Raw genomic sequence first — 15,204 nt, 5'->3', positions numbered from 1 at the left:
ATAAAACAAATTTCAGGGTACTTGTTCTTCAAGAGTGCTTGCCTCCTTCAACCTCAATGCTTGTCCTCTTTCTCTCTTTCGTAGGGAGAGGACACTGGGATGAGGACAGTGTCGTCAGCTCACCTGATCCTGGCTCTGCCAGTGAATCAGGTGACCGATACCATCCTGAGCAATATCAGAGCAGTCCACATGAGCCCAGCAAAATTGAAACTCTAATAAGAGCCACCCAGCAAATGATTAAAGAGGAAGAAAACAGACTACAGCTGCGGAAAACAACCCCTGATCCATTGGTCTCCATTAATGGCACAGGAAAGAAGCATACTATATGTTTTGCAAACTACCCTCAGCAGCAATTGGCAGCAGATGTCTGCCGTGTCCCGACGGTTGCCAACACTCCCCCCTGTGAACACATCCAGCAGCGAGATGGGAAGATTATGAGCCCACATGAAAATGACTATGACAACAGCCCCACGACTCTGTCTAGGATAAGCAGCCCCAATTCTGATCGAATATCAAAATCTAGTTTGGTACTATCTAAAGACTACCTGCATTCAGATATGTCCCCTCATCAAACCCCAGGGGACCATCCATCAGCCTCTCCAAATTATTACAGCTCCCATAGGCAGTACTTTGATAAGCATGCTTATACATTAACTGGATATGCCCTGGAACATCTATATGACACAGAAACCATTAGAAACTATTCACTAGGCTGTAACGGATCACATTTTGATGTGACTTCTCACTTAAGGATGCAGCAAGATCCAGCACAAGGACACAAGGGAACATCTGTTATAATAACCAATGGAAGCTGACACTTTTTTCTAAAAATTTTTGTGTTTTACAAAATAACCTTTGAGATCCAATTGGAAGATATTATATGTTTTCATGCCCTTGTCGTTACCAGCATTTGATATACCACAGTGCACTAGAAAGAATAACCTAAGGTCTGGGGGGATAAGTTAGTTAACACACATTAGTTTTTGAAAACAAAAATGCACTGGCTTGCAGGGCTAGAGTGGAGTTAAAGTCAAAGTTGGTGCCATGCAAGATGAGAAGGATGGAAAAGGTCTAGACAGGGATTTCTTGGGGCAGGCTAGCATAGCAATTCATGCACACTGTGTAAGAGGTGGTTGTTTGGAAATGCTGCCAAAGGCAGACCTTCTGAACTGCCTGTGTTCCACAGGCCCCAGCCAACAAAACTGCTATGCACTCTTTTTACACAGAAAGTTGGAATGTGTTCCTTTGAAATGCACAGCAGCATGTGTACTTCTGGTGATCTGTTTATTCCCTAATAGCCAAGTGTGTTATGCTGCTTCATGGTATAAAGTATCCAAGGTTAACCAATGCAAAATCAAAAAGGGGGAAAGAAGAGAGAACTCCTTGAATTGTTATTTCCTTGTGTACTCACATGCATAGCTATTTACGTATGCTTGAGTTGAATGGAGTCAAATGAGCAGTATCCTTATGGTTAGTACAATCAAATATTCACTTCTACTGCGTTTAAAAGAAAGAGAACCTTTCTCAGTGTAGTTCTGAGAAATGCATAGGGCTTGGTTGTACTGATGTAGAAATGGGAGATTGTCCACAAGGTAGACAGTGGAGTGAAATCGAAGAAAATTGTCAGGATAACAAGAGAGAATAGGCTGGAATTAGGAGTGGTCCAAGATGCATACATTTAATCTTATGGTTATATATGCCATTTAGTTATAATTAAAAAAACAAGGAAAAGTGGTTCTAAGTGTCTGAATAATTAATTCATTTGAAACACAGAAAGAAATCAACAGAATAATAGAATTTTTGCTGTAAAATACAAATGCAATTGCATAAATGTAAAATATGAGAGGCAAGAATAACAAAATCTGTATGGTGGTTTGTCCTATTTCTGATAAAGTTTTGGAGTAAATTAAGAAAGTATAGTAAATTAAGAAAGTATAGAAAATTGTAACTACTCTGTCTGACAGACAGCAAAGTAATAGGTATGACTTTGAAAAAGATATGCATTCTATTTTGGTTTGCAGCAAAAAATTAATGACACATTAGGGATGTAAAAATCAGTCATATGTACATTAAAAAATATTGAGAGAAATCAGGTTTCCAAGAAATTCGATTGTATTAAGAATGCTGATATTATCAGGGGCTGTCATAAAGTTATAGAAGACATCAAAAGAGGCAGAGAAACTTTTTGCAATTTTTTATAATCTCATGAACAAAGAGACACTAATTGTTTGGAAAAGAATAAATAAAAAACATATGCTAAAGAAAAAAAAAAAGTAAACCAGTGCATTTGAAGGAACAGTTGATAGACCTGTCCTTTGCATGGCATTTATATGAAGTCTCTAAGTCAACTGCAATGAGAGCAGGACCACCATTCCTTATTTATACCACTGTGGAAGTAAGTGGACTTGAGGTGGTTACTAAAATGAGATTAACACTAAATCTACTTTCATTTATAACATTAAGAATCTTGACATACGGGACTGAGTCACCAGTGGGACTAAATATAAACCAGCATGCTACAGGCGGGTTAAAAATATCTATTTTCAAATAAAACTAATCAGAAGCAAAAGCTAAATAATAACATTATAGGTCACGTAAGTAGAGATGTACTTGAAAGCAGAGGAAATTACCTCTTAACTTGGAATATTGTGTATAGTCCTGATCACTCCAAGGCAGATTGTGGATCTTGAATTGAGTAGTACCTTACTCCATAAGCAATCTTTGTTGACTGCAGTGTGATCACTCCTGGTGAAATGTACATTGAACACAAGGAAGAGCAACACAGTCTGGTCTTTATTATCTAAACCTCATAATAGAAAAGGTGGAGCAGAGCTCAGCAAAAGATAAAGAGACTGAAAGATCTAATAAAAACTTTAAATAAACTTGGTCTGTCATCTTTGTAAGGGAAAGAGTAAGGGGAATGTCACTGGTGTGCACCAAGCTCTGCAAAGAGTAGAGATAAATAATGGTCTAAAACTATTTGAAATAGCAGCAGCAATGAGAGACAGGGCATTGAATGTTAGCCAAGGCAAAATGAGAACAAAATGATTTGGCAAGAAGTTTCTTTGACTAACTGCCAAATGAATAACAAAGGTCATAAAAAGAAGCGGCTAGAGATTTTCATTTGTTTGTTTGTTTTAAGATAAAAACAAGGCAAATAATTGAGGGGAAGAAAAACATTGACAACTGCTAACTCAGAGGAATGGACCAAAATGGACTTCTTTGAGCTCAACGATTGTATATATTCCTAAAGCGTAGGAATGAGAAAGTATTTTTGATAAATCTAATTCTGGATACGTATTTATTTCACTTATTCCTATGAATAATATGAATAAACTTGTATTTGGAGTCTCATTGTACAATATTAAAATGAAATTTGCAAAAGCGAATTAGAGGCACATGGTATCATATCCCTGCTAGTACACATAAGTCTAAGTATCAAAATAATTTTTTTATTACAGAAGAGTTTCCTAAACCATTTGGGTGAACAGAACTTTGTCAGCACCCGAGTTTCTTTGGATCACCAAGCACTCTTGTTATCAAGCTTTTAATCAGAAGGCAATAGAGTTCTGCAGACCGCCTGCAGTTCCCTGGCTGTGGTCTAATGGCCACAGGTAGTCAGGAAATCAGCTTTGGCACTGTTGTATTTGCAGTCTGACAGGCACTTTTGAAAAACAGAAGACTTATAAAAACAAACAGACACAATAAAAGATGCTTGCAGTCTATGATTTCACACAGGAAAAAGGCCAGCTTGCTATGCAATAAAAATCCCCCATTTTGATTTATCATGATCCCAAACTAAAGCTTCCCAAACTGTAGCTATTTGTCCCATTTTCAATAGTTCTAGTCCACTACAATGACAAGTGCAGCAAAATACACTGTAATAAATGGAATATATCTCTAGAGTGGTCTGTACATGCAGACATGTTGTGCTGCAAGCAAAGGCTAATTTCCCTCATGGGGTTCCAGCAACTAGCACTCCTTAGCATTTCAGTATGGTCTGCTGGAGGTAGATGCCTTTTGCCAGCCAGTTTGCCATCCTGCTTCTTCAAATAAGCAGGAATTTCTTTTTAATTGATGAAAGCATTGAATATTGTAAACATAGACTCCACATGCTACATGCTCCAGGAAGGCAAGTTTGCAATTTTAATTATAGCATATAATATCAGCTCATAGTACATGTACTTTCAATATGGTATAAAGCTTACTTTTTTCCATTACATATTTATTTAACTCAAATTTTCATTTAGTATCCTTGAAGGATATCGTCTTCTTTTTTTGTTTTTTCCTTTTCTAAATCAGATGAGGTATTTTATGAAATTGAAAAATGCAAGGCATTTGTATCGAATACATTTCAAATGTATCACATTAGCTAAAAATTATCACTTTAAGTAAGGTATATAGGTTATGTTTTGGAGCAAAACCAGTATAAATTACTGTGTTGAATTATTTTTCTAACATAATACTGGTTTGTTATTAGCATATCAAATTAATATTTTGTAGCTACTCCAAATGCAGACTGACCACAACATTTTCAAAGAATTTCTTACAGATGTCAATGAATGGTGCATTATGATTTTTATGCATTATGATTTTGGTGTATCTTTTTTGTTTAAAGAAGTGAGACTCCCTCTCTATTCAAGATTGTACCCCAGGCGCATGGAGTATGTAATTTTGGATAAATTTGCAAAGCAATTGTTAAATTAGAAAAAGAACCTTACTCAGCATTTTGTCCCATTGACTCAAATGGGAATATTTGTGGAGTAAGGTACTACTTAATATGTGTGAGGGCAAAAAAGATGATTTGTGAAATGACAATAGGTTTGGGGTTTGTTTGTAGTTTGGTTTTGGTTTTTTTTGTTTTCATCTCAAGGTGTGAGTATGGAAACTACAGAAGGTAATAGCTATAATGGCTGTGTTTCTATAATAGAGATTATTTATACATGCTTTGAAAAAATGAGTGTATTTCTTTGTACTGAGGAACCCCAGAATTATTTCTTAAGCTTTAAACAGCTTTTGTTGATGGGTCCACAATACTGCCATAGCTTACACAGAGAAATTCTGCTCTTTTGAACTCTATTAATCACTCTTATCTGAATCTCATTTTTATCTCTGGACATGGAGCATTTATTCATTAATGTCTCCAAGTATGTTAACCACCACATGTTCATTTATATAAACACCCTGTGTGAGTTGGAAAAAAAATAAAAGGTCTTATATTATTTTTGGAAAAGGTGCAGCCACCCCAGAAAATCAGACTGTCAGTTCCAAAGGTCAGTTAACCTTTCAGTCAAGGAGCAAAGCTGTGGTTTCAGACCTTCTGCATACAAAGGTGTATATAATGGGTATTATAGCACACAGTTCCAGGATTAGACCTAGCTAGGTCTATTTTAAGGTGGTTATAGCTGTCGGGCAAGAAAGGGATCCAGGCTCTGGTCTTTCCATGAGTTGCAAGTTTACTTAAAATACCTAAGGTTCTAAAGGCAACACAGGCTTTGTTATTAGGAACAATGGTGGATGAATATGCTTTTCTGTAAGTATGCTGGATTAACTCCAGACACCTCCACAGTGTGGAGGTGAGCCTATTTTGTCTTTATTTTCAGTTAGTATTGATGGTTAAATATTTTGGCTGTAGGCACTGAGAAGCAAAAAACCTTTAAAAAACAACAAAATAACACAAACCAAAACCATAACAACCAAAAGAAACCCCTTAGTTTTTTTGTACCTTTTCAATTTGATGTTAGTAAAGCTTGCTGGAGATGTAGCTGAGGGTTTAGCTGCTATTCTGAAGACTGAAAAACTGGTCTTCAGTTCAGATGGTGAGCACTAGTGTGACTCCAGTTCACATTTCCTTAGAATATTTATTACTGAAAAAAATAGATTATGTGAGGTTAAACTTCACTGTGCATTTAGCTTATGTATACAATACTTCTGTGGATATATCTAGCTCTAAGTTACTAGGAATACATCCCTTTCTTAAAAGACGTAATTTACGAGCCCATCTATGAAGCTGTATTTGAAAGGAAAGATCAAATACAGGAAGAAAACAAAGCTTTTTATCTAGCTGTATTCACTATTTAACTCCCCTCTCACATGGAGTTCTCAAGATTTCCTATTGTTCTAGGATTCATAATACAATTTTTAAACATTTTTATTTATTGCAATTTGGACTGCACATGTTTTTTTCTTTTCTGCTACAGGAGGAAGTTTAGAAATGCAAGGAATAATTTTGCTCACACGTTATAAAACATTGGCACCTTTACATTTCTAAGGAAATAAAGTCTATTAGGAAAAGTACTTTTAAGGCACTGTTACTTTTTCCCAAGGTAAATATTTCAATGCATAAAATATACTAATCTGGCATAAAAGGCACTTGAAACATAATGAAGCATTTCATATTTGCTTTAAACAAATAATTATATTTATGAAAAGACACAGATTGCCAGTGTTTCAAATACTATGCCTTGCAATGTATAGGGTCTAGTGACATTGTAGCATAACATCTGTAATTTGAAGTTTTCCTTTGGAATGTAATGTAGGAAACGCAATTTAGCTATGTCAACAATATCTTGCAAAGTGTTTCCATTTATAATTATTTATATTGTAAATAGCTTTCTGAAGTAAATTTGAAGTTAATGTGCATAAGATGTATTTATTATGTGAAGATTTTGTTTTGTTTAAAATACAGCTATCAATATGCATTTTTTTGTCTGTTTTTCTACATATTTAAACTAAGGATTATGCTATATAGGAGTTCATTTTAATTAATGAGAATATTTTTCAGAACTGGGAGGGGACATGGTAAAAAGTAATTTATTTTTATCCCTGTGAATCCTAAGTGCTCTCTGAGTCTTGAATGAAGTTTATCAAAATATGAAAGGAAACAGATAAAATACTGCTACACCATTTGAGAAAAGCGTCTGAATCTGCTCAAGTACAACTTTGTCAGGAAGAGTTGGCTCACAGGGTTTTAATTAAGATGAATCGTCTACTTAATGAATAGTTTGCCATATTTCTTGATGTTATCCACCACCCCTGTGCCTCAGCTAAATCAGCTTGCTGACTTGGAGAATGATACCCCTTGGGTGCTAAAAATACTATATTCAGATAAAGAGCAGTGTTATGACAAAGAAATAGGTGAGAAGTTATGCTAAACTGCATTCAGCACTGAGAGCTGGCTGTTACTTGGGCTTGTGTGCTTGTACAGTTCGATGAACCCATAGTAACATGAGCTGCAGCAACCCTTGCCTGGTGTGGGGTTCAGGTCTTGAACTCAAGGGTTCTGGGTCACACCTCTCATTTTCTAGACAAGTTTCTGAACCATCAAGCCCCATCCTCTCAGTCACTCTCACTGTGGCTGTTCTGTGCAGGTAAGGAAATGTGAGACTGACAGTGTCAGAGAGCAGTGGGAGCTTGATGCTGTGGCTGGGTAAGAAAGCAGCTTCCTAAGAAGAGAAATTGTTTGCTCACATATTTTTCATTTGCAAAAGTCAGAACACAATACATAAGCAGTGGGGATAGGAGTGAGGTACACAGAAGAGTAAGTTTTGAGCCTCAAGTAAATTAATTGCATGAAATGGAGATGGAACTGTATCACCAGCCCTTTACTCCTACATGCACATGGGCAGTTCTCAGAGACTTCTGGAATTAGAGAATACTCTGTAGCACCGAGTTAGATGTTTAATAATGTTCATGATTTTAGCATTTCCTATGGGGTAGTTTAGGCAGTTCCCCTCTCATTGCCCTGAATTTGGCCCTAGTTCTTCATGCAGGCAGGAAATGGTGTCATCTTTTCACCAAACGATGTTATTTAGCTGTGCAAAACATGTGTTGGGTTTCTCTCTTTCTTTCTTTTTTTTTTTTTAACAAATGAGTGAGGGGTGTCAGAAATGCCTGTTATTGTCCCACTCCCTGCCTTTAAGCCCGTGCTGAAAAAGAGATACTCAGATCAATAGGCACTCATGGGATCATGTTGTCCTCCATAGGATAGCAGTAGTCCTAGTTTCTCCTTGTTCAGCTCTGCAACAAAACTGAGTATCATCCTCAATGCTGTGTGCTGAAAACCCTGCCACATGCATGCCTGCTCTTCAGTCTCTCTTCTAATGTATAAAGAGTACCGCTGCCAACTGGTCTCTATTCACTCTTGGCTCCTATGCTCATTGGCAAATTGCTCTGCACTGAGGAAATCTGCTGTCATGGCCACTGTAATAAAAGCATGCAATACCATCAGGAACTTCCTCTATCTTCATATGGTGGCCATCAGGGTCCTTGGCATCAGCACTTTCATTTTATACAGCTTCTCTGACTGTCAGAAGGTCACAAATAGCCTGCTGCTATGCAGTCTGGCATGCCTGCGTGAATAAAAAGGTCTATTCACCACAATGTAAAGCCAGATAGACTACATGGTTTCTTCATGGATATTAACAAGACTTTCACTAAGCATGCACACAACACTCTGCACTATGATCCAGAGGCCAGGTGCAAGGCTGTGTATTCATGGAAATGGCTGGTCTCACCATCATCAGCCTGCTCATCCTTGCAGACATCTCTCTCTGCCCACAGTCTGTCATTGCCTTTCTTCCACAGTCCTCTCATTTTCAGCTCCCTCAGGTATTATCCCTTCCATTTCCCTTTCTTCTCTTTTGCCCCAAGCCCTTGCCTGTGGTTTCACAAATCCTGTGATCTAGTTTGTCCAGCAAGAGTCTTCTGCTGATCTTGAAAATCATGTTTCCCTTTTCATGAGGAAAATGGCTATTCACAACAGCTTCTGTCACTTGCTGTCTCCTTTCCTTTCTTTATGCAGCTGGTGTAAATGCCACATTGAGGACCCTGCAATCGTTTTCTCACAGGCATTAGATCTGCTACAAGAAAGCTATTGGTTGAAGGACCAGAGGTGATGAACTTTTCAGAAAAGTTACCGACAAAAGATGATAGCTGCCTTCAGCATACCAAATACACATAAAACTTTAGGTATACTGCAAAACATTGTTACTCCTGGCCTGCAAACAGAACATAAAGACAAAAACTGAAACCAGAGCACGTATGCCTGTATTGGAAAATCACAACAAAACTACTATGAGATGTACCTGAGAGGAAGATTAAAAATTCAGCCTTTGTCTAAGCATGCATTAAATTACATGCAAACTATTAAATGCTCATTATTACTGTTCATCTTATAATTAATATTAATTTGTTCATTATTATCTGCAGCTGTCATCAGCTTTGTCTTTTTTATCATGTTATATATATTGTTCCTTGTTACTGATACCCTTTTTCATCCATAAATAAAATTGGTCTATAAAAATGTAATATTAATGTAAAAGACAGAGCACACATTAAGGCCTGGAAAATAAAAACCAGACAGTATCAACATATTCCAAGCTTTCAACTGACTGTAAGCTCCACCACTTGGTAGCCTATGTATCAGGTTGTAGAAGACATATGGAAGCCATAGAATCATAGAGTCATAGAACAGTTAGGGTTTGAAAGGACCTTAAGATCACCAAGTTCCAACCCCCCTGCCATGGGCAAGGACACCTCACACTAAAACTGTATCACCCAAGGCCTTGTCCAACCTGGCCTTGAACACTGCCAGGGATGGAGCATTCACAACCTCCCTGGGCAACCTATTCCAGTGCCTCACCACCCTAACAGGAAACAATTTCCTCCTTATATACAATCTAAACTTCCCCTGTTTAAGTTTTAACCCATTACCCCTTGTCCTGTCACTACAGTCCCTAATGAAGAGTCCATCCCCAGCATCCCTATATGCCCACTTCAGATACTGGAAGGCTGCTATGAGGGCTCCACGCAGCCTTCTCTTCTCCAGGCTGAACAGCCCCAACTTTCTCAGCCTGTCTTTATATGGGAGGTGCTCCAGTCCCCTGATCATCCTCGTGGCCCTCCTCTGGACTTGTTCCAACAGTTCCATGTCCTTTTTATGTTGAGGACACCAGAACTAAACACAATACTCCAAGTGAGGTCTCACAAGAGGAGAGTAAAGGGGCAGGATCATCTCCTTCGAACAGGAGAAGTCTCAACACCAATTTCTGAGGGACACCACTCATTACTGGTCTCCAGCTGGACATTGAGCCATTGACCACAACTCTTCGCGTGCAGCTATCCAGCCAGTTCTTTATCCACCTAATGGTTCATTTGTCAAATTGATGTCTCTCCAAGGATGTCATGTGGGACAATGTCGAATACTTTGCACAAGTCCAGGTAGATAACATCAGCTGCTCTACTCCTGTCCATCAGTTCTGTAGCCCCATCATAGAAGGCCACCAAATTGGTCAGGCAGGATTTCCCCTGAGTGAAGCCATAATGGCTGTCACCAAGCACCTTGTTGTTTTTCATGTGCTTTAGCATGCGTTCCAAGAGAATCTGCTCCAAGATTTTGCCAGGCACAGAAGTGAGACTGACTGGTCTGTAATTCCCCGGGTCATCCATTTTCCCCTCCTTGAAAATGGGGGTTATGTTGCCCTTTTTACAGTCGTCGGGAACTTCACCTGACTGCCATGAGTTTTCAAATATGATGGCCAGTGGCTTAGCAACTTCATTTGCCAGCTCCTTCAGGACCCACAGATGGATTTCATCAGGACTCATGGACTTGTGCACGTTCAGACTTTTAAGATGGTCTCGAATGAATTCCTCTCCTACAGTGGGCCCAAGGTCTTCATTCTCACAGTCCCTGCATCTGCCTTCCAAGACTTGGGTGGTGCGGTCAGAGCCTTTGCCAGTGAAGACTGAGTCAAAGAAGTCATTCATAACCTCAGCCTTCTCCAAATCCTGGGTAGCCAGTTCTCCCAATAGCTTCTGGAGGGGGCCTGTGTTGTCCCTAGTCTGTTTTATATTTGCTACGGACCTTTGGAATCCCTTCCTGTTATCCTTAATATCCCTAGCCAAGTTTAATTCTAACTGGGCCTTAGCTTTCCTAACCTGGTCCCTAGCTTCCCGGACAACATCCTTGTACTCTTCCCAGGCCGCCTGTCCTTGCTTCCACTTCCTATAAAACTCTTTTTTCATTTGAATTTTCCTCAGCAGCTCCTTATCCATCCAAGGAGGTCTTCTGGCCCTCCTGCTGCACTTCCATCTGGTTTGGATGCAACACTCCTGAGCTTGTAGTGGGTGATCCTTGAATATCAACCAAGCATCTTGGGCCCCCTTGCCCTCTAGGGCTATATCCCATGGAACCTTACTAAGCAGGTTCCTGAAGAGGCCAAAGTCTGCTCTCTTGAAGTCCAAGGCAGCCAGCTTGTTGCACGGTCTTCTCACTGTCCTAAGGATATCAAATTCAGCCATCTCGTGGTCGCTGCATCCAAGGCTGCCCTGGAGCGTCACATTTCCAATGAGCCTTTTCCTGCTGGTGAGCACGAGGTCAAGCATATCACCTCTCCTTGTAGGTTCCTCTATTACTTGCAGAGGAAGTTGTCTTCCACACAATCGAGGAACCTCCTGGATTGCTGGTGCCGGGCCGTACCATCATTCCAGCAGATGTCAGGGTGGTTGAAGTCACCCATGAGAATGAGGGCCTCTGAGCATGAGGCTTTTCCTATCTGCCTATAGAGTGCTTCATCTGCAGATTCCTCTTGATCAGGCAGTGTGTAACAGATCCCCACAGTAATGTCTCCCATCGCTGTTTTCCCTCTAGCCCTGACCCACAAACTCTCTGTTAACTGCTCATCAGTCCCCAGACAGAGTTCCAGACTTCCCAGCCTATCCCTAACATAAAGGGCAACTCCCCCTCCCCGTCTGCTGGGCCTGTCTTTTCTAAGGAGCCTTTCATTCCATCTTTCATTGCCAGTGATATTGCTAGAAATTGTTAGTCTGACATGTTTGGAAATTATACCAAAACTGTGCTGCAAGCAGGTGAACTTGTACATTATCAAATGTGGTATATTGATTTTATTATTTTTTTAATAAGGAGACACATGACAAAATGGTGAAGAAAGCTTCAGATTCTCTTTTAAGCTGGACACTTTCAATTCCGCTTCAAGATGTAGCACCAGAGATCATTTGATTCACTTTAAAAGAGAAGACTCTAATCTTTGACTCCTATCTCGCTTGAGGCTTGAGGTAGTTCTGAACTACTCACCCTCTTGGGATAGTCTAGAGCAGCCTTAAGGCTACACTGGTTTGTGCAATCTGCCATGATTATCTACATGTCTGTCACGTGAAAAACAATGACCCTCTGGCATGTAGGTCATTTACATGTGCAAGAGGGCTGAAATAACAGTGAGCATCTTGTCACCATTTGTAAATACTTTTTTACATGAGCATTGGCTGGTTTATGAGGTAAAGTAGGTTATGCACCTTTCTCCTTTGCTGTTAGCTTCACAAGTGGTAAGAAATGAAGGGAAGAAGGTACTAGAAGGTGTGAAATTTTGCTTTTTCTCATGCACTGTCCAGCAGAACTGAGTGAACACCTGGAAGACTATTCTCATCATGGGAGACTAAACGTTTTCATGGGGAGGAAGTCCTGCTTGTATACAAGCAGAAAAGGCAACTTGTGGGAACTGTGGGAATGTCCTTTTGCACTGGCAATGAGGCAGCTGGTGAAACCACATTTATATGTACAAGCTAGCCAAAAGCCCATGCATAAATGTCAGTGATTTCTATGTTGGTGATGTGTCCTGCCAAAAGACACTAGGACTGCTGTGTGCTGATCCTTTTGCTGCTTTCCTTTTACCTTTGCATCCACTTGGAACCCAGGATAGGGAGAGCTGAGATTGCAGAGCAACTTACACCGTTCTAACAGAAGTCAGATCAATCTTTCATCTGAAGCTTCTTGCTTTGGTTCTGACACAAGACATTTCATCAGGTTATGACTTATTTTCACAAAAGCAGGACCATGTTTTGTCTGTCTGGTTTCTCTGTGGGACAGTTTTGTCATTTTGTTGTTTTTTAAATAGCAGTGAAAGGCATCCTTTGTGTTTTCAATTTGGAGCGCATCACTGAGGTGAAAAATACATCATTACTCTCATGTCTATTTTAGTCGAGGGTACAACTGTGCATTTTGATGTTATGTTTCAGCCATTTCTTTAATCAGAAAGGCAGAGGCTTTCTTCTGTGCTGCTTTCTATTTAACCTCCAAAACAACTGCAAAGTATTAGAATGACTCCAGTATCCTCTCCAGCATGAATGTTTCTTGAGCTCGAGAGAAATGCCCACAGTTTCATTGGAGTGGTTATTTGACAGACTGCTCATAAGAAACAGCTGATTCTTATTTTTATATTTTTTTAACAGAACAGCTTTGTCTTCCTGTGATCAATCTTTTTGGCTACAGCAGTAAATATGCTAAACTGCAGGTGCCAGCAAGCTTTGAGGCAGTCTGAGACGTGAATGTTGACCCACCGTTGCGTTTTGTGTGCCATCAAATAGCCTACGTTATGTACAACTATTTGACCTATTCATTAACTTGGGTTTTTAAGTTAATATGTGCTTAATTACTTAAGGAATTAAATCCAGTGTGGGAGAGATGCAAAACAGCCAGTGGTTTAGGATTTTAGTAAATAATCTCAGCTTTGCTCAGTTTTGCTCTAGGTCAGGCATGGAGTAATTCCATATGGCAACCTGATTTGAGCTTACTCAAAGCAAACCTTAAAATGGATTTTGACAAAATCCATACAGCCATCAGGAACCCATTCTCAGTTTCTATTGAGGGTTTCCTGATCGCTTTTTTCATTTAAAAAAGAAACAAACAAAAAACCAACAAACTCCAAAACAAACCAAATCAAAACAAACAAACAAAAAAAAATGACAACCCAAACTCACAATCTACCCAACAGAAAAAGAGAAAAACTTTGAATCTTTTTAACTGTCTGAAATACCCTTTCCCCCCTCCGAAATCTTAGCCATCAAAAAGCCCTTTAGGCTGCTCTGATTTATGCCAAGAGCTAGAGAAGTTAGAGGTGAAAACATGGCTTACATGACTTTGCCTCCTCCTGGCTTGCTTTGCTCTGTGCCTTTGATGATGTGGTTTTAACCTCTCGTGGTGGAGAAGCTTGATGGTGGGGCATGGTGGCTGCCTACTTTTCTCTTCACCTTTCTGCCCTAGGTCCCATGCCTGGGAGCAACAGCTGCCTGGTCCATCACCAGCCTGTGCCACTGAGGTGCATGGACTAGCAAAGCCTCTGCTGCTCGGGTAAGGATAGAGGGAAGCACAAGGATTTGAGCAGTGAGAGAGCCTCCTGTGGGGTGCCTCCACTGTACAAAAGCGAGGGGTAAAATCCTGGCGTTAATGAAGTTGTTGACAGAAATACTTTGGTCCCACTGAAGCGTGGCCAAAAATGTAAAAACATTTTGAAAACAGCACATGAGGCAGCTCAGTGTGCTTCCCTCAGTGGAGCAAGTGAAAGCATAAGTAAGTAGAGAGATTTACTTGTGTTCAAAACAAACATAGTTAAAAAAACCCACACAGAATCCTCTCTTGTCATTTATCTGAATGATCTCAAATGTGAATAAAACCCCTGAGACAGAACTTGTGCTAGAGAGTAGAAATTCTGGCAGGGATATTTGAATGTGGGGCTCTTAGGAAAAGCCGCTGATTGAAATCAATACAGCAAGACCTGGAATCTGAAAAGACCACTTCTGAGACCTGAGAAGGTCACTGAGCAGAACTGTCAGTTGATAATATTGAGGCTGCAATTGCCTTCACCAAGGTGCTTCAGTATTTGCTTTAGTGACTTTTTACAGCCAGTGGCTGAGTATACATTTAACATCCCACCTGAGATCATCCTGCTGGGGGAAGGAAAGTTTTTAAAGACTTCTGTAGTTTAAAAAACTCCCTCACCTCCTGCATCACCATGTCACAGATTCTGTATATTAATCAATAATGTTTGATTAATATACTGCAGCAAATGAATTGAAGAAGTTGTTTTTTATGAAGAGGATTTTAAAGGGATCAAAGTTCTCCAGTTTCTGCTTCTACGTTTAAAAACATTAATTAATTTGACCTTTTAAGAAATTGTGATTTATTACATGAAACTTTTTTAAACAGACCTTGGTTAATATTTTCATTTTTCACACTGTAGCAGCGGATCATATTTCAGTATCTGTTTATTTGTTTTATTATGCAACACTTGATCTGTTTTTTTGTTTTATTATGCAACACTTGATTAGGTAATGGCTTCATATGGAGGGGCAAAATACAGAAACTTTATAGCATTAGAAATTACTGTAAATGTTTCCTAGTAGTTTACCAGA

General features: G+C 39.5%; 1 protein-coding gene across 5 annotated transcripts in view; it reads left to right on the top strand.

The window, feature by feature from the left end:
* Nucleotides 1-866, top strand: part of SIM1 (SIM bHLH transcription factor 1) — a 49,490-nt gene extending 48,624 nt beyond the window's left edge. For all 5 annotated transcript variants that reach the window (XM_061369882.1, XM_061369883.1, XM_061369884.1 and 2 more), the window contains one exon: nucleotides 85-866. In XM_061369882.1, coding sequence (XP_061225866.1) covers nucleotides 85-815 — 731 coding nt within the window. In that variant the 3' untranslated portion in view covers nucleotides 816-866. The remainder of the gene's footprint in view (nucleotides 1-84) is intronic.
* Nucleotides 867-15,204: the final 14,338 nt, after the last annotated feature.

The sequence above is a fragment of the Neopsephotus bourkii genome, unplaced genomic scaffold, assembly GCF_033783945.1.
Source record: "Neopsephotus bourkii isolate Nb327-2 ecotype Australia unplaced genomic scaffold, CSIRO-AGI_Nbou_v1 NB_1511, whole genome shotgun sequence".
Taxonomy (NCBI): Eukaryota; Metazoa; Chordata; class Aves; order Psittaciformes; family Psittacidae; genus Neopsephotus; species Neopsephotus bourkii.
Note: the sequence above shows the minus strand (reverse complement) of the source record. Positions and strands in the feature narration are given on the sequence as shown.